This window comes from Neocloeon triangulifer, unplaced genomic scaffold, assembly GCF_031216515.1.
Source record: "Neocloeon triangulifer isolate White Clay Creek 2 clone unplaced genomic scaffold, ASM3121651v1 ptg000017l, whole genome shotgun sequence".
NCBI lineage: Eukaryota > Metazoa > Arthropoda > Insecta > Ephemeroptera > Baetidae > Neocloeon > Neocloeon triangulifer.
Window position 1 is genome coordinate 6,714,391 of NW_026775559.1, and position 18,857 is coordinate 6,733,247.

Consider the following 18,857-nt stretch of genomic DNA (forward strand, 5'->3'; position numbering starts at 1 on the left):
GACTCTCTGCTGTATTAAAATCAGTATTTTGTATTTTTATTTTGAAAGAGTTTCTATAGAAAATCATTATTCCGCCGCCGCGGCCAACTTCACGCGGCTTTGCTACTTGAAAGAAACCTTCGATTTTATACTTATTTAAATCTTCCTCTTTACAATTTATTTCTGTGAGTACAAGAAAATCAATTTTTTTAATATCCTCATTAATTGTACTTAAAAAAGAGTTAAAGTTTGCATTAATTGATCTGATATTCAGATGGGCTATTATGTAATTTACATATTGGTTTTGCATAAACGATTTTGCAGTAATGTAAAAATTTTCAATTTTTGCAGCATTAGTTAAAACTTGGTCATGATAATTGGCTAGATCAGTCATTTTGAGGTGCTTGCGATGTTTTCATCGGATTTTTATCTATTTTCTGATCGGCCCCTTTGTTCAGTTCAATTTTTGTGATAATGTCAGCAGTTGTTCTGATGCGCATTGCCACGGGAGTTTTCTCGTCTTTGCGAGCAAAGATTTTACCTCCTTTCGTCCACACAAATTTAACGCCATTCTTGGTGGCTGCTGTGCGCGTATCAAAGAGCAACTGCCTGTTTCTAAATGTGAGTTGCTCAAATATGCTGATGGATGGCTTTTGCGGGCCGCGCGAGCCAGCGGCGGCGCCGGCCACCGCGCTATAAGGCCTAGCGAAGTTTTTGAATTCCTCACTTTTTTTTCTGTCAAGCCATTTTTGTTTGTCCTCAGCATATTTGAATTTGACAACAATTACCTGCGGCTTATTCTTTGTTGTCCGGCCGCGGTAAACTGCCTCAATGTTTTCTGCAGTTTCGGGTACTTTCATTACCTCCGCAATTTCTTTGACCACGGAATGCAAGTCTTCGTTGTCTTTTTTTTGCACTCCAAGTATTTCCACATTGCGTTCAAGCTTATCTTGCTCGAGGTCATTGACCTGCTGCTGCAGTATAGCAGTTTGCTCTTTCTGGTCTACGAGAGCCTTGTTTGTTTCGTCAATTTTTTTTTCGAGTGTTTTTATTTTCATGTTTTGATCAGTAACAGTTTTTTTGAGCTGATCAAGCTCGTTCAGCACCTCCGCGAATTTGCCATCTACGTGCTTGCTTAAAGTGTCTGAAATCATTTTTTGGTTCATTTTAGCTTGCAGCACGGGCATATATTCGCTGAACACAAATTGACCAGTAGCTATGGTGGTGGGCGAGTTGTTGCCTTTATTGCATTTGCTGCATTTCCAGGTGCGCGAGCTGCCTTTACCTGTCTGTGATAACGACACCAACATGTTGAGGCAGCTCACGTGCGCACCCGAAGAGCAAGCAGTGCTCGAGCATTTTTGCATTGGATCATCGTCCTGCTCGCATTCGTGGCATATTTCACACACACCACTGACTTTTGGTGGCATATTGTAATAATTTTTATTGATACAGCTGCAATCGTTTTTGTCCGTGCCCAAGTACGAAGTACGTACGAGGTCTAGGGTCCCAAAAGTCGTGCGTCAGACGTACCCACGGCCCATCTCACCCCTTTGGGGGCTGATGTAAAGAGCTTTTTTATACTCTGCAAAGGCTTTTGGTCTGACAACGAGGTGACCCAGAAAGGGCTTGGTGACCCAGAAGGGCTTAAAGACTTATGGGACAAAAATACGAACTGCAGCTGTTTTAAGGAAGATTTAGGAATTTGGATTTAAAATTTCTATTCCTAGTGGGGGAACTCCAGAGAGCTGCACGTGAAACACGTCCTCTCTCTCCAAGAACCACCGCTCGAAATGAACCACCGCTCGAAATGAACCACGTGCCGATTTTTATTACGCTCACAATGATTTTCTTGTTCGGCTTGTATGTGTGTATTTTTTCCTCTCTTTTCGGCGGCTCGGGGAATATATCAGAGAGGCGAAGAGAACGCGCCTGCGAGTGACAGCAGCACAATGAGCGAGTAGGAGATCGCGGGGCCGCTCCAAGTTTGTGTTTCTTGAAATCCAATCCTTCTCCTCTCTGTGAAACTGCCGCGCTATTTGATGTAAAAAGAGGGAATAAGCAGATTATTGCAGAGTGAAATTCGAGGATCCTAGTCAAGCTGTGTGCCGCGCTGTGATATTCAAGCACACAGGGAATGTCTAGAGAGCGAATTAGAAAAAAAATACATATATGCGCTTAAAAATTCATACTCGGATGAACTAGTCGTCCGTCTCATTAAAATAATCACTCTAATCTGACAAAGCCACGACAATGGAATTTGAAAAATGCGCTACACCATTTTCATCTTGTTACTGAAAATATTATTAAATAATTTAAATGAAAAATAATTTACAATTAGTAGCAACAGTGAAGAAATTTATAAACAAAAGCTGGCTTAATTCATATATACCGCAAATATGTACTTATATACATATGTAGCTTTTTAACTTTTTATTAAAGTTTTTAAATAGTATGATAATGAAAAAAATCTTTTTATTCATGTAATTACTTATTTATAAGCTTAACAAACTCAATTTATTTAAAGTAATTTAACTTAACAAACATTTATAATTAGAATTATATATAAAAATTCCAATTTTTTCAATAAAAAAATCTCATTTTTTTTCCCTCTTAACTGTGCGCCGGAACCAGCTTGTCAACCTAAACGCGGGAATGCAGAACTTGAAAGGAGATTATTATTTGCGTCTCTCTCGCGCATATCAAACTCTCGCACACAATGGGGAAACGCAATATCTTTTTTTCTCGTTACAGCAGATCAGGGTGCAGCTTTTCTTTTGTAAGAAAACTGATTGGAAATAATTAGCGGGTGAATGGGAAAGGATACGCGCGGCGGTTGTAACTTGAGATGATCCTTTTGGTACGTACAAGTAAGCGTCGCTTAATTTTGCTGCTGTCACGAGCGTGAATGGGATTATAAATTAAATTAGGGTTCCTTTATCAGTCTTAATGCGAACAGTCTCTGAATGAGAATATTTGTGCTATGCTTATTGATTCGCGCTTCCGAAAGGGATCGAGTTTGCCTCGGGTGCTGCTGGGGAGAAATGAAATTCACAAAGAACTTTTTAAATTGCTGCTTCATTCAAGAGACTCACGAGAGTGCGGATAAAAAATAAATTGCGTTTGTTTGTTTCAAAATTAAAAGGCTCTTTTGCTTGTCTATTACAATTATTGTATAAAAACAAAAGCTCGTCGGAAACAATCAGCTGAAAAAAAATCTCAAGACGGCGCGTAATTTTATTAAGTGGCGCTCTTGGCACTCGGCAAAAGCGGCCACTCATCGTCATTACGAATCAAAAGCAAAAACAAAATGCACAGCTGCTCCGAAAGGAGAGGAGAAGAAGAAGTGTTTTGTAATTATTTCAACTACGGATGAGTTTGCTTTTTGTCTCGGCTGAGATAAATATCTTCAATCTGATAAAACAACTCCTTAATGCGTCTATATGTGTTGAGGAAAGATTTTGATTGACGCAGTAAATAGGCCGATAATTGCATGCACGCCGGCAGCTGATGCTAATCAAACACACACACAAGAGGTGATATTATTTGTTATTCTTCAAAGTGATTTAATGAAGAGCTGCTGCTTTTTTCACGTCGGACACGAGTTAAGTGATGGGGCAGCTTCTTTATACCACATCTCTCGTGATCCCTTTTCTATCCTGCTCTTGAAAGGCCCCGTTCCTAAATCAACTTTCGTAGAGATAAAACCGAAACGTGTCAAGATGTTGTCGAAAATGGGCTGGATCTTAACTGTTTGGGCGGAAATCAGGTTCTACAAGGTCCACATAAAAGGTTAACAGCAACAAAATAGCAAAATAAATTAAATTTTTAACGCGTTCCAACTTGCAGCTATATGAAATAAAGAAATAAAAAAGATATAATTTCTTATTATAAATTGTCAATAAATTATAAAAAGATTGTGTTTTCTGATTTATTAATTATTATTTATGAATTATACAAAAAATCATTGAAAAGTTAAAATTTGTTCTTTATGTTGTTTTGACCTCCAATCACATGGTTCACAAAACCTTTGAAACCATAAAATTATTTCACCTGAACAAATATTTAAAGGTTTGAGTGAAAATGTATAAATAAAATCGAAATCTGAAGATTATTTCTCCAAATTTTCAATTAGCTGTCAACGCGTAGTGAACACTGAAATTCAAAATTTATGGCAAAATTTTTGTTCTTAAAACATAAGAAATTTTCATCAAAAATATTGAGATCAAAATTCCCCTAAATTAACGTGTACTTATCACATAAAGGGAGCATTATTTATAGAAAAATATGATAAAAAAATACTGGCATTGGTTGTGAGTTGGTTTCTGCTGCGGACTTGTGCAATTAAATAGAGACGCGTCTTTTGTTGTTTGAAATTCTATGATGTATGGAAAAATAGAGGGTGTGCTGCTTATATGCGTGCAGAATATTTTTGTTTGAATTATGCTCGCCTGTGACAGCCGCCGAAATATGAAATGAATGTGGAATAATAATCGGCAAGGCAAAAACTTTGCATCTGCCGCATGCACATTGTGTGCGCTTGATAATTAGCTGGCTCATTGTCGGCGGTGCTCTCCTGGCAAACAATAGCGTCACCGCTCATCATGCACGCACGCATGTTGTAGGGAAACCACCAAACCCGCACCGGTCTCAAACGCAAACCATCATATTCACAGGCCGTTCTGAAATTACATATTCAATTTTTATTAATTTATTTTCTCAGTATAATTATGAATGGCTTAAATTCCAGTTATTAATTAATGAAAATAAATATCGCAGAATATTATAATTATATTTATGACATAGAAATGAGTGTGCAACAATCTTCTTGCAGCAGCTATTATATTAACAAAAAGCATCTGTTTTGAATCTAGAATGCAACGATCAAATAACTCTTGAATTAGAATAGATGGAGTGATGAAGCTCGTCAAGTTACAAAACTGTATTGCAATGGCCAGCTCAAATTTCTTTACTTCTTAAAAATGCTCAAATATAAATAGAAATATTACGAAAACGGAATGTCTTAAACAAAATAAAAACAAAAACATACTAATTTAATGAGTTCCAAAATTCAACATTATTTATGTGTGGGTTTACATTCTTACTTTGCAATAAGTCAATATTTTTAAGTTTTTTCCTTTTTATCTGCCATTTTAACCAGAAAAAATGCAGTTATGCAACCGGTGCATCGTGGGCGCCGAGCACTTTGCCTGCCAACATTGGTGCGGCGTTTCTGCGGAAAGATGGCAGGTTAAAAAGCGTCGCAGGAATATATAAAAAAGCAGCTGTCAGCAGCTCCGGTCCCATTAAATCAGCTCAGTTAATGGAGTGGCGGGGAAAAAATCGCGTTTCCGAACGCGTTAAAGTTTGTCGTCGTTTGGCGTAGAGCGAGCAGCGACTCGTCGGTGAATTGCTGCAAATTGTCAATTAACGTATCAGTTCAAAACCAATTTGTCCGCAGCAGCAAGTTTTGAAGCACTTTATATTAAGTGACGATGGAGCGAAAAGAGCCAGCGAGAGATGCTGCGGGAGAGGGGAACGAACTATGCACGCGGGAGGTATATCACAACCTCCATTGGTTGGTTCGCCAGTTAGTGGCGAGAGCGAAAGAAGCGGCACAAGAGAGAGAGAGAGAGGAATCGGAGCAGCGGACACGACCAGCAGAGAGAGAGGCTGCAAATGTAATATTGGCCTCTCTCCCTCTCGCCGGGGCTGTTTGCTCTCGACATAAAAGCGGCAAAAACGGGGCTGTCGTTGCCATGTCACATCTTTTCCACCGCAAATTGAGATAATATTAAAATCGAGTTTCCCGTCCGGACTCGCTCTCGTATTTCTGCTCCAATGCGAGACGGAAATAATTTTGACGGCAACGTGCAACATAAATTCATCATCCAGTTTTCAAATTTGTAATAAATTATGGTTAAATTATAAAGCAATAATTAAAGAAATATTTTATATTATATTATTAAATTTTTAAGACCTATTACAATTTATGATTTTTTTTTTTATTAAATTCTTATTGTATTATTTGTACTGTTTTTCTTTCATTTTTTATGCAAACCCGAACCAGCTCAATATATAGGTAATAAAGTTTGTAGATTTTCTTATTGATAATAATATATATTATTTTGAATTATATCAGTTCATACAGTAGGAAGATAATATTCATTTACCGCGAGCTACTGATAGGGTTAAATTTTTTTCTTATTGCAGGATTTTTATTCTTTTTGTAAAATAATAAATTATTATACATATTCAATACGAGTGGAAATTGGAAATAATATGAATGGTGGGTTTCGTGAAAAGAGCTATTTTACTTAAAACAGTAAATTAAATGAATAAATAAGAACCAAGAACTCTTCAAAAGTGGATTGAATTGAAATTAATTTATTTCATCAATTGAATTTTTATGTATTAATTCTTCATTTATACAAGCGAATGTTGTCAAAATGAGAAACCAGCTATCTTCCCTTGACTTAAATTTCCCGCATCTCTGCCAAGTATAAGCCGCGAATCGATAATAATAATTTTCGGTGAGCGGCGCTCAATCTGTCGCCACGCGGCGCACAAATCAAATCAAAACGCGCGAGCAGCGAACGTTATTCTGGCGGGCGGATGGATGCTGTTTTCTGGTGGGTGGCTCGGTTGTGCCGACGAACGGACGATAAAACGCGCGCGCGGCACGAGAGAGCAATTACTGTCGCTGTCACGCTTAAATTAACCCACAAACTGACTAATTTCGTGCTCATTACACACGCCGCGTAATCAAGTTACACGTTATTAACTGCCGGTGTATGTGTGTGTGGGGCGCGCGCGCACCAAGAATTATAATAATTTCTCCCAACTATGTGTCATTAAAAGCAAATTAGTGTTTCAATTATCTTCTACTGGGATGAGCCGCCGGCTCTCTCGGCGTTCTAGTCAAATTTAATTAAACGCGGGCGAGCGAGCAAGCGGGCGCACCGCACACGCGAATTGCATAGAGTGCAACACGCTGCTGCTTTGAAGGGAAGTTAATTAACGGCAGGTCCGCACAGCGAATATTAATTTTGCTGTGGATTGCGCCGATTGAACGACGCACCGAGACGAGTAAAATGCCCTCGCACACGGTAATTGGCGCGCGGACAAATCAAATTAATTCGCGCAGAGCTAATGATTCAGCCGACGAGGCTGCAACGTTGTCATGACGACCGCGGCCACGCCTGCAACAATCAATGAGCGCAATTTATTATTTTTTTTTAACCAAAATTTAAATTTATTACTTTGGCAAGATTAGAATCATAAAATTATGCTGCAGGAGAGTGAAAATTAAATTAAAAAATTTTTTGAACTTAATAATAATCATAATAATCATCATACATGAAAGCTGACATTAACAAAAGTGCACCATTGAATTATTTCAATCGTTACAATTTTTGTAATTTAATAAACATTTTTCAAAATCTTAAAAAAAAACAATATAAATTTTGGGGAGGGGTCAGCTGAAATCAGCAATGCCCTTTTAATTTACACTTCGATTAGTAAAGTTAATTTATTTCAATCCTTTTAAATAAATAAATTCAAGTAATATTATTTACAGGTAAATATGGTTTATTTTGCATTAATGTATAAATTGACATTTCACTCATTTTTAAGTAAATAACATCCAAGAACGGAGATTGGCAGCTAATTTCATTTTGCTAACTAACCCAAGAAATAAATCGAAAATATTCGTCTCTTATCGCTCAAGCTGAAGTTTCTGCTGGCTGCTGATTACAAAAACCAATCTGAGCAAAATCAATTTGCAGGGAAACTCGATACTGCTGCACGCGCGCAGCAGCCAAATAATTGGCTATATCACAAATCAGATTTGCGCTGCTCCCCATCACATTCAAAATTTTATTAGCCGTCTAAGACCCTTGCGACTTTTCCTCTCGCTGGCGCAAAATTGGCTGCCACTTACCGCCCATAAATGGCAATTTGACACACAAGTGTGCACCGCCCTCTCATTGAAACTCAATTTGTCAGCAGCTCGGCCCAACGACCAATTCTGCCGCAGCATTGCAGAATTTCACGTTGAAACCAAATTTGGTTCCGAATGGGCGTTAACTCTGATCAAGTAGGGGAAATTGTAAAAAAAACCTCAAACGAAAAGTTACGAAGAGTAATTTGGGATATACATCGGATCGGAATAATACATATAATTAATTTTTTTAATTTTGAAAATAATGTCTAGATAAAGTGAATCAGATTGTTAAATTTGTTGGTAAATTGGTCGAACTATAAAAATACTGCATAAAATGAAAACACACCCTCCACGATTTTGTAATTAAAAAATATTTGTAAAAATATTTTTTAATTACTTTTATATTAAACATATAAAGTTTATTTGTATTTTAACATTTAATTTTGTTAATTTTAAAAATAAAAAACATAATTATTTTCTTCTTAATTTTGTAAGACCTTTATAGCTAAAAATATAGATTTCAATATCATTTTGGCTCATAATTTTGATGCACTGCTCTTGATGACTCATTTTATTCGATGCTTCTAGGCTCTATATTTGTAAAACAGAAATTATTTCTGATTTCCAGCCTAAAATAGAGAAAGGCTAAAATTATCAATATTCAAATAAACTTGACACTTGATTAATTTTAAAAATGAAAAATCTAACGTTTCTTGTATAAATTGTGTTTCAGGTTTGGTTTCAAAACCGACGAGCCAAGTGGAGGCGGCAGGAGAAGATGGAGGCGGCCCGTTTGGGTCTTAGTGAGTACCCGATGGGCACGATCGGCCGACCGGGGGCGGCCGGGGCGATGTCGGCGGCCAACTCGTTAGCGTCGGCGGCTGGACTGGCGCTGCCCCTGGACCCGTGGCTGTCGCCGCCCCTGCTCAACTCACCCCTGTCGCACCTGCCCGGCTTCCTGTCGCACCCGCAGAACGGCTACACCTCGTACCTGACGCCACCTTCGTCCACGCAGCATAACATCTCGTCGCTGGTGGCCGCGGCCACGATCGCAGCGGCCGCGGCCGCCGCCGACGCCAACAAGGAGCAGCGGGACGAGGAACGCTCCAGTTCAGACCCGCGCTCCTCCAGCATCGCGGCCCTGCGGCTCAAGGCAAAGGAGCACGTCGAGTCGCTCAGCAAAGGACTGCAGATGGTCTAGAGAAGGTGTGAAAATCGCAGCAGATCTCACGGTTAGATGTATATTGCGGCGCCAAAATGCAAAAAGGACGCTCAGAGGATTAGTGGATGTGTTTGAATGTCTCCTAATTGGATTAATTTTCTTCATCTCCTGATAGTGCTGAAATTGATGAAAATTAATTTGTAAAAAATACAGAGTTGTAATTAAAAATTTAATTGATTAGCAATATCATATGTTTCCTGTAAAGTGACCAAATATTAATCAATTTTAAAATTGAAAACTGGCCAGTTAAAAATTTATCAATCATTTGGAAATAGTACCAATGATTCTAAAAACTTTTATTAAAAATGTCTTTTATCTCTTAAATTGTATGTCGTTTTTGTATGATAAAAAATTCATAATATTGATTTAAATTCTTTAATTACCAACTCTGTATTTGTGTTATGTCCAACAAAATAATGAACGTTTCAAATTTTTTCCATAGTGGAACAAAAGTCTGTGTTTCTTCTTTTCAGCGATAAAACGCCAAATTTGTTTCTCTTTGAAAAATAATCAGAGGAATTAACATTCATACATTTATGTTAAATATGTGGTGTGTGTTTTTTAAATGCAGACCCAGCGGCGATGAAATGGTTGTTCAAAAACAGATTATTAACTGTGCGTAAGATCCGTCGAGTGATTTAGTGTCTCAATAATTAATTGTATAAAATAAATATGTAATGAATCTCGATGCGGAAAATAAAAAAGACCCCTATATAATAACGATACGATATGTACAAGTGTGTTGCTCATTTTATTAACCCTTTGACCGCGGCGGGTTTATTAAATTTTTGACGAGTGCTGTCTGAAAAGCGTTTTTAATTGTCGTCGTCCGCGCGCGTGCAAACACCAATGGGGCTGCTTATTAACTTTTGCTTGACAAGTTATGCACTCAAGCATCAATATATAAATCTGGGTCCCCCGAGCAGCACCGGCCACCGAATGCACAAATAAAAGAGCTAGAGAGAGAGCATGAGTGGTTTATTCAGTGATATTATGGGCAAAGCACCCAGAGTGGAAAAGAGTAGAAAAGAGCAGACGACCCTCTCTTTTGCCGACGGTCGCCCTCTGTTTGTTTTCGCAACGGCAGACGCACGCGGAATGTCATTTTGTAGCCCTCTGCTTATTTCAGACTAAATGATCAGATGACTTCATTCACCAGCTTTTGTTTGTAATAAAAAGTAAAAATTCCTACCAAAGGAAAGCTTATTATTTGAAAATTATTTCAACTTTCATCTAAAAAGAAAGTAAATTTATTCCCTCGCAAAATTTTATAATGTATATTAAAATGTAAAAAGTATTTATAGGTACACATTTATCCTTTTTTACTGTTTCCATCTCTGTCTCTCCCACCCTTACTGCTTTTCGGTGACTCTCTGCTCTGATGGCGGGTGCGCGGATGCGGAAAACGCCCGGCGGTGGCAATTTGTCCAAAGCGCATCTCATATTAAGAGATCCGAGCCCGCGGGCGGCCCGGCCGGGGTCCTTTTTGTTTGCACAAACCGGCGCGCAAGTTGTGCAATTACTGTGAGCCCTCTCTGCGAAATGAAATTAATTGGAGATCAGCAGCGCGCTCACTGCTCTTCTCTATTTGCAATTTCCGGCGCCTGCCCGTTCTGCTGTCGCAAAACAGACCGAACACACACACAGCCCGCCAAAAGTAATTTTCCAGGTAATCGACCGCCGCTTAGATATTTTTGTCGACGACAAATTTCATCAACCTGCATCGGATCGTTCTAACTTCTGCTGGCAAATAAAACGCTATATCACAAATTAAATATATAATTATGTATTAAAATTCCTTAATCGTACGTCTGATGATTTATGTAAAACAGAAACAAATCATCATGAGGACTATGGCCACTCAGCATAATTATATTTTAAGGTATTTGCCTTGAAAATCAATTTATAAAAAAAATAATTAAAGAATTAAAAACAAAAATCTTTAAATTTTAGAAAGTAAAACAATAATTCTGTTAATTTTTTCTTCATTCTTGTAATTTATTATTAACCTATAATAAAGAATAAATTGCATTTATTTTTTTTAATTACATAAAAATGTTGGCCATAATTTTTTTGAAGAAGTTGACACTCGAGGAGATGATCATGGAAATGAAGATTCGGGCTTTTCCTCGTTGCAAAAAATTGTTTTTTATTCAAAAACAAACGGCTCTACCAGTTTCGGTCACGGTCTGCGACCCTATTTCATGAGCAAGAAAAAATACAAAAAATCAGCAAAATTTAAAACCACATTTTAACATAAAAATAAAAATCTTAAAACTAACAAATTCAAGTACCAACCTATTTCATGAGCAAACGCGCTGCTCGCTGACTAATACAAGAATGAGCTAGCTAAAGACAGATTGATTGGGGGAGGTGATCTTTCCTCCCCCAATCAATCTGTCTTTAGCTAGCTCATTCTTGTATTAGTCAGCGAGCAGCGCGTTTGCTCATGAAATAGGTTGGTACTTGAATTTGTTAGTTTTAAGATTTTTATTTTTATGTTAAAATGTGGTTTTAAATTTTGCTGATTTTTTGTATTTTTTCTTGCTCATGAAATAGGGTCGCAGACCGTGACCGAAACTGGTAGAGCCGTTTGTTTTTGAATAAAAAACAATTTTTTGCAACGAGGAAAAGCCCGAATCTTCATTTCCATAATTTTTTTAACAGAAATAAAATAGAATAAAAAAGATGATTTCTACCGTGCTTTCATTAAATAGTCTTTTTTTATCTCACGTGCATACTATTTTTCTTAAAACCCAGATAAATTTATCTTCAGTCCTCATTTTCTATTTCACTTCCTAATTTTCAATTAGTGGTGGAACGAAAATTGAATAATGAGATGGCAGAGCCCTGCTTGTTTACCCTGCTGAGCATATTTTAATTAAACCACTATCGCCGCCAAGCAGACAGACAAGCAAACAAATACACATCAAACGTTAATATGCCAAATTCGCTTTCTATTTATCTCCAGCACAAGTAAGAAACTTAATTGCCAGCTAATTCTAAGGGTATACAGCAGCAAACCATCCGAGCCTAAACATTTCTTATTTGCTCTGCCGCTCATTACGCGATTGTTTAATTTCGCCCGCCCCCAGCCGAATAGCTGCCGCTACATTATATTAGGACGGCATAGGAGCGCGTGTGTGTAGCGCTAGGGTCGTATATAAAACGCACTCGAGGCGACGACGAGAGGGTGGCACCGCGCGCGCCTCCGACATCAAAGACATGAGCAGTTTTAATTCCACTTTGTCTCTGCTCTCTGCGTCGCCGTCGTCGTTTTATATTAATACACGCACAAGTGAGTGCAGTTAAGGCAATAAAATGGTAATTCGTGTTTGTCTTGCTTAATCAGGCGGAAATAAAGGATGGAGAGAGCGAGCGAGCGTTCGCACAGAGAGTAGCGCTCTCTTGCAGGCGCCACACGCGCGCACGCGGCTTTCATATTATCCACGGTTGCTAAAAGAGCACCACGGAATTTACAGTTGCACATCATCTGATATTTTAAAGCAAACTTATGATTATTGAAAAATAATAATAATAAAGTTTTACAGTTAACAGATTTTTAAATTTCTTTCCAAATAGTCTTATCTATTTTTTCTAGTTTATCACATTGCATTGAATTCCGAAAAATAAGGTTTTGCTTTTTAAAAATTTATCGCATGTTTTGTTTCATCTGCTAAATTTAATAATATTGTATGTACAACAATTGATGTAGAGAAAACGTTTCGCATGCAAACTCCTAAGTATAAATATTGCGATAAGGTATTTTGGCGACGAAAGAAGGATAAAATGATAATGAGGGTCTAGGGCAGCACTAACTTAAACAAATGAATTGAGCGTAACATAACACCAAAAAGAAAAAAACCACTATTAAGATTTATCATTAAACTGTTAGCGGATTGTTTCATTATGTTTTTCAAATGTTGAGACCCAATCTCCAAAATGATTCTGATCTAGGACGTGGCAGCTGTTTCTTCTCATGAGCAACTCTAAAGCTTTCGCCTCTCTCTCTATTCGGTGCGCATTGTATAATATACTTTTCAATTTTTGGCAGGCGGCCTCTATTACTTTTTGATAACGCGTGGTACTTGATTTGTCCGTCGTCGCCAATCTCTCATTCCGAATTCAATTACCGGCCGCTATTGAGCGCGCCTGGCATGTGGGCCCCCAGCGAAAAACTATAATATACAACTATGACTCCGTTGGTCTAGAGTCGGCGAGAGACGCCAAACCAGCTTCTGCTCGCGTCATTTTCTTTTTTACACAGATGCAAACACGCTGCGTGCGCGCTCTGCTGATCAAATTAGCCATATTGAGCTTTCAAATTATCGCAGCGAGTGGTCCTTTGTCTGAAAGCTTTGTCGCAAACACACAGAACCCCTCTGCTCTCTCAAAATCAAAGCCAAAATTTTTTATTACCAGAAAATATTTTATCAAAACTCAAATGTATCCCCTGAGACAAACATATTAATATTTATGTAAGGTTTTAGACTTTAATTTTAAATAGTTATTTTTTTTCACATTTTTTTATACTTAATTTTATTTTTGTTAGTTTAATTTTGTTTTGGCTCAATTTTGGTTTTCAGTGATTCAGATCCTTAATATTAAACAATCTACAAAAAAGGCATTTTTCTTGGCTTAATTCTACGTCATTCTACGTAAAATGTTGATAAAAATAATTTATAACAATTAATAAATTCAATTTGGTAAGCTTGCCGATATCTTTATTGAATTTCTCCAACAAACCGGTTGTCACATGCTCTCCTACACTTGGAATTAAATTTTAATAATCTTGCCGGCGCTAATGGCCTCCCTAATTGAGCCCAAAAGATCAGCCGTGTTACTTTATTTATTAATAACCGATACGCCTAAAGAACAAAAGGCTAAAAGCGAATTAATTAATTTACAAATGTACACCGACTTTAGCTTGGGTGCAAACAAGTTTCCGAACCCACTCTCACCGCTGACATCATCGAATTAATAAATCTCGCTGCTGCGAGTGAGTGAGTGTTTTGAACACACGCCCAAATTTAATAATAATCGACGTGCCTTAATCTCTGACATAACCATTAGCGGCTGTCTACGTGACACGGCACCTCGACAGAGAACTGAAAACTGCTGCTGCTGCTGCAGAGATGCGGACTAACCGATATCCCATCCACATTAAAAGGAACGAAAAGAATTAAGAGCCTTTCCAACAGACAGACGGAGATAAAACAAAACTGCTTGTGAGGAGGAAGCGAGAAAGAAAAGCGGTTGTTTGCACCAGAGTGTTTTCCTTATAATGATCCCAACAAATTAAATTACAGACTTCACACTCTTGTTTTATCTGCTGCTGATGGACGAAGAGTGCAGCTTTGAGAAAAATAAATACAAATCATGTTTCATATCAGCTTGAAGATAAATATATACAAAGAGAAGAGGAAAATAAAATTAATAAATAAATTAAATTATTCTTATGAGAAGAAGATATCAGGGAACACAATTATGCCGATCAATTATTATTTTAGTCAATCTCAGGTATCTTCAGACTGCGATAACTGAGTGTTGAAAATTAGAAAGCTTGAAAACATTTGACATTTCTTTAAATATTCTTTAAAAATATGAGTCGAACCAAAATTTACAATGGTGCTAAAAGAATATAATGTTAATGAAAATTCTAATTAGCTCTAAGGCACAGTGCATCTTTAATCAATTTCAATTATATAATATGATAGGGATTTAAATCTAATAATTATGAGTAAAAATAATAATAATGTTTACCCAAAAGAATATAGAGTGGTACACTTTCCAAGTAAAAAAATAAACGCGAATCGCATTTCTTATTTTTCGTGTCTTCTTGAAAAATCGCGAAATTTATGTTTTAACTTTTGACGTGTTGTGAAATTTTAATAATTGAGTTGCATTGTGGAAAAAATTTATGTTACAATAAAAATAATTTTGCGGCACTCAATGAGTTGACGATTTATGGGGCGAATAAATTACCATAAATTGTCATGCTGCGTGCTTTTGAGTTATTCTCGCTCACATACGCTTTTAATTACGGTGTGCACTTCTCGAGCAAAATGATTCATTAAGTCATAAATCACCCGGTGCACTGCGCTAATGATATGCACACGTGAATACAAAAAAGTGACTTGTTTTCGTGGGTGTTTCGCTGCTCCGCTGGGCATTTAATAATAATCATAACGTGATGTGGAAATTCAATAAGCGCCGCGACTGCACGGTCGAGCATGAAAAATGCATGTATATCCGCGCGCGTGTTTCCAGACGGATTAGGGCCTATTATTTTCAAGAGGGCGCAGCGAATAAATTTAATCTTCTCGCGGGAGAAATCCATCTTCGTCTTGTGTCATTTTCCATTTCGTAGAACGATAACTTATCTCTCTTTGTGTATAATGTTCAAAGCACAAGGTGGTCGAACGATCGCGCACATAAATACCGTTGGGACGGAATTTTATAAATTAGGAATAAAGTGTACTAATAAAATAATCATATTGCGTAACTATATACATAATAATAATAATAATAAATTACTATTCTGCTATCAACAATAATCATGAAAATTTAACTTATCAATAATAGTTATTATAAAAAACTGTTGTTATTTAGATTTTTTAAACAATTAAAATTAAGGGTTTTACTATTTATTGCTTCGATTATGTTGTAGTTCTTTAAAGTTTTTATCATTGCTTAATTTTGACGGATCAAGTTGATAACAAGATAAAATCAAATGGAAAATAAAATGCTAATTGTAATAAATATAATTAATGAAAGCTGACTAATATTATTAGAAATTTATATGATTAAAGTTTTTCATCTTGGATGGTCTATGTAATAATTGATTTGCATTAACTTCGAATTTAGAAACACATTCATCAAAACAATATGAAATAAGTACGTCAATAACGTTGAAAATAAAATTTTTTTTTAATTTATTGTGGTCACGGTGCTTAAGTATTTTAAACTTGGCGTACCCCTTGCGACGGTATTCAGATTAGGGGGCATGCAAGGCGAGGTCGGGTGCCAGTTTCCAACCGGAAGATTGGAGCGGGCGTTTCAAATTGTGAAGTAAACACACAACCATGCAATCCATGTATAGAGTGCGGTCAGCGGCGCACGCGAACTCGCGAGTTTTCACCTTACGCCCAGCGTAATGCAAACAGCTCACAGCGTTTCGTAATTCTTTTTCTCAATTGCAATCGCTGCCGGGCATTAACAAGACAAATGACTTTGATTGCTCGCGCGCACACGCGAAAACACGTAAGTTCGCTATAAGTCGAGGGAGACTTTTAACTTTTACTCGGCACCGCAGCAACGATTATAAATAAACGTGTCTACTAATTGAGCTCGAAAAAATGCACAATTAAATTTCCTTTTGTTCACAGCGTTGTTTCAGAATAAAAAAAAAAATAAATAAAAAAAATACCTGCCGTGTTTTCAGTGTGATTTTTTTTTCTATTAATAAATCTCACACACGCGAATTATAGGAATTAGGCAGAAAAATCTTTTGGTAATGTATTATATAAAATTAAATATGAAAATTTAACACGTATAAATCATAATGCGAGATGAAAAAGCCAATAATTATATAATAAAATTATTTATTCTATGCGCAATTTATAAATCATTTAATAACAAACAAGACTAACCCGGAATTCAAAAAATTGCTAAAAATTTTATTCTGATCATAAATACATCCACAATTAATCAATTATGTTTCTAACTGCTGTCGAAAATAAATCGCAGAAATTCAATTCCATTCCTATTATTTTTCAAGAACAAACATTATTGAAATAACTTCATTTTATATCAGAATAAATATAATACTTGGCTGATAAACATTGTCATTATTTAATTTTATTAATAAATACTTCAAAACTGCTTCAAAAGACAAATTTGTCATTTATTAACATCTCTCTGATAAATTATTGCAATGTTAAGTTTAGTTAAGTTGAAGAATAAAAAATAATGAAATTTATAGGGGAACTGCACTGATCTTGAATTTTGGTGAATATGACTTGATCAACAAAATGCAACAAATTAAACTTTCAGAATTGGATGGTATACTTACGGATTTGCAGGAGATATTATTTTGTAATACATTATTTCTCCACACAAGATTCGTGGAATTTGAGCTGCTTTGTCACCGGAGCATCTTTATTATTCAGCAAAGAATGAGAGTGAAAACAAACTCCATAATTGCGCCAAATCAGGCGAACGAATATTATAATCTCCTCTTTGGGCCGAACACTCTCGAGAGCCTATCCATGATACAGCGACACAATGAGTTTGGAGTAGACGAAAATTCCCTTTGTGTCGCGCAAATATTGAAGTATTGGGTGACACCTTTGGGCAATAGAAAAGTGGCCGGTCGAGCGGGCGCCGCCGCCGCTCAACAAACGCATGTTGCTGCCCCGGATTAAGAGCGGCGGCGTCTTTCCATCCAGACCGGCCGGCCGAGCGTGAACAAAAAGCAAAAGGCCTAATCCGGGCTGCATGTGTGAGGATTTTCCAGACGTCCGAATCGCAGCGTCTCTTCCTTAATTCCGCAGCTCACAAAGCGGCGCGCAAACAAGTTTAGCACTCGCCTCGCTGCCTACGCGACGCGTTATTAGCGACAAATTGCGAAAGCCGCTTTGGCCAGACACAAACACGAATTTATTTGTACTCTTTGCTCACAGGCAAGTTTGAAAAAAAAAATGTGATCATCCTCTACTGCTGCAGAGGATAATAAATATTTTATCTTTTTCAAAAAGCAGTATGTTTACATGGTTATTTTTTATATATATATAAAATATTAAGAGTTTTTGTGAATAAACTTGATTTTGGAATCAAATCCAATAAATTGCATTAAATTCAAACTAATCATAATTATTTTAAAATTCATATTGTGATGAGCAACCTTATTTTTATTTTGAAAAGGTTCATGCAGAGGTAAAGTCATGCAATTTAACTATTGCTAAATCAGTCTTTGTAAAAAAAATGCTAAAAATTCTTAGAGCTTTTCCTTATGTTACCAAGGTTCTCCATTATTGTTTATTTTTAAAAAAGAATTTTTAATAACTTTTCATTCTATATGATAGATCATAAAACCCAGTTATTGAAGTTGATTTTTAATTTACTTTGTTACTTGTATTTTTTTTATTTGAAAAAAAAACTGTCTTCATTTCTTAACTCAATAACTGTTTTCCAGGCAAAATATAAGACAATAACTAATAATAAATAAAGAAGAATTTAGTATAGATTTAAGTTAGATGATTCTTTTTGAACATTTGCCCTGACGCAATATTTACAAATCAAACCTGGTATTTATTTTAATATCGTTTTCAATTTTTCGTCTTCATAGGAGGAGGATTATCTGATTGTGCATCGCATCTCCTTGGATGGCGCCTGGATGAGGGGAAGAACCTGTGCCACTTGGTGACAATAGTACATTTATTTAAGAAAACTTGCTCTCTCACTCAATTTCGACGCGGGAACCGGCTCTTGTACTTAATCCTCTTTGCTCAAAAGAGCCGCACGCTTCATTTCACCCACGCTCTCGAAAATATTTTTCCGCCTCGTTAGCGTTCCGAGAAAATTTCATTAGAGCAACAGGATCAAGGAGTGCAATAAAAAAGGCGGTGAAAAAAAATATAAATGACCTAATTATTACTATTCTCGGTTTGTGGTTTTGTATGCGCGCCAGTTGGAGGGGAAAGTATAATT

At 36.8% G+C, this 18,857-nt stretch overlaps 2 protein-coding genes across 2 annotated transcripts in view; one reads left to right on the top strand and one right to left on the bottom strand.

The window, feature by feature from the left end:
- Positions 1–9,843, top strand: part of LOC132203279 (retinal homeobox protein Rx1-like) — a 35,264-nt gene extending 25,421 nt beyond the window's left edge. The window contains exon 3 of the mRNA XM_059630937.1: positions 8,658–9,843. Within this exon, the coding sequence (XP_059486920.1) occupies positions 8,658–9,125 (468 nt within the window). The 3' untranslated portion in view covers positions 9,126–9,843. The remainder of the gene's footprint in view (positions 1–8,657) is intronic.
- The window catches only part of LOC132202974 (homeobox protein orthopedia-like), a 123,216-nt gene that overhangs the window by 92,155 nt on the left and 12,204 nt on the right, over positions 1–18,857 (bottom strand). The window lies entirely within an intron of this gene.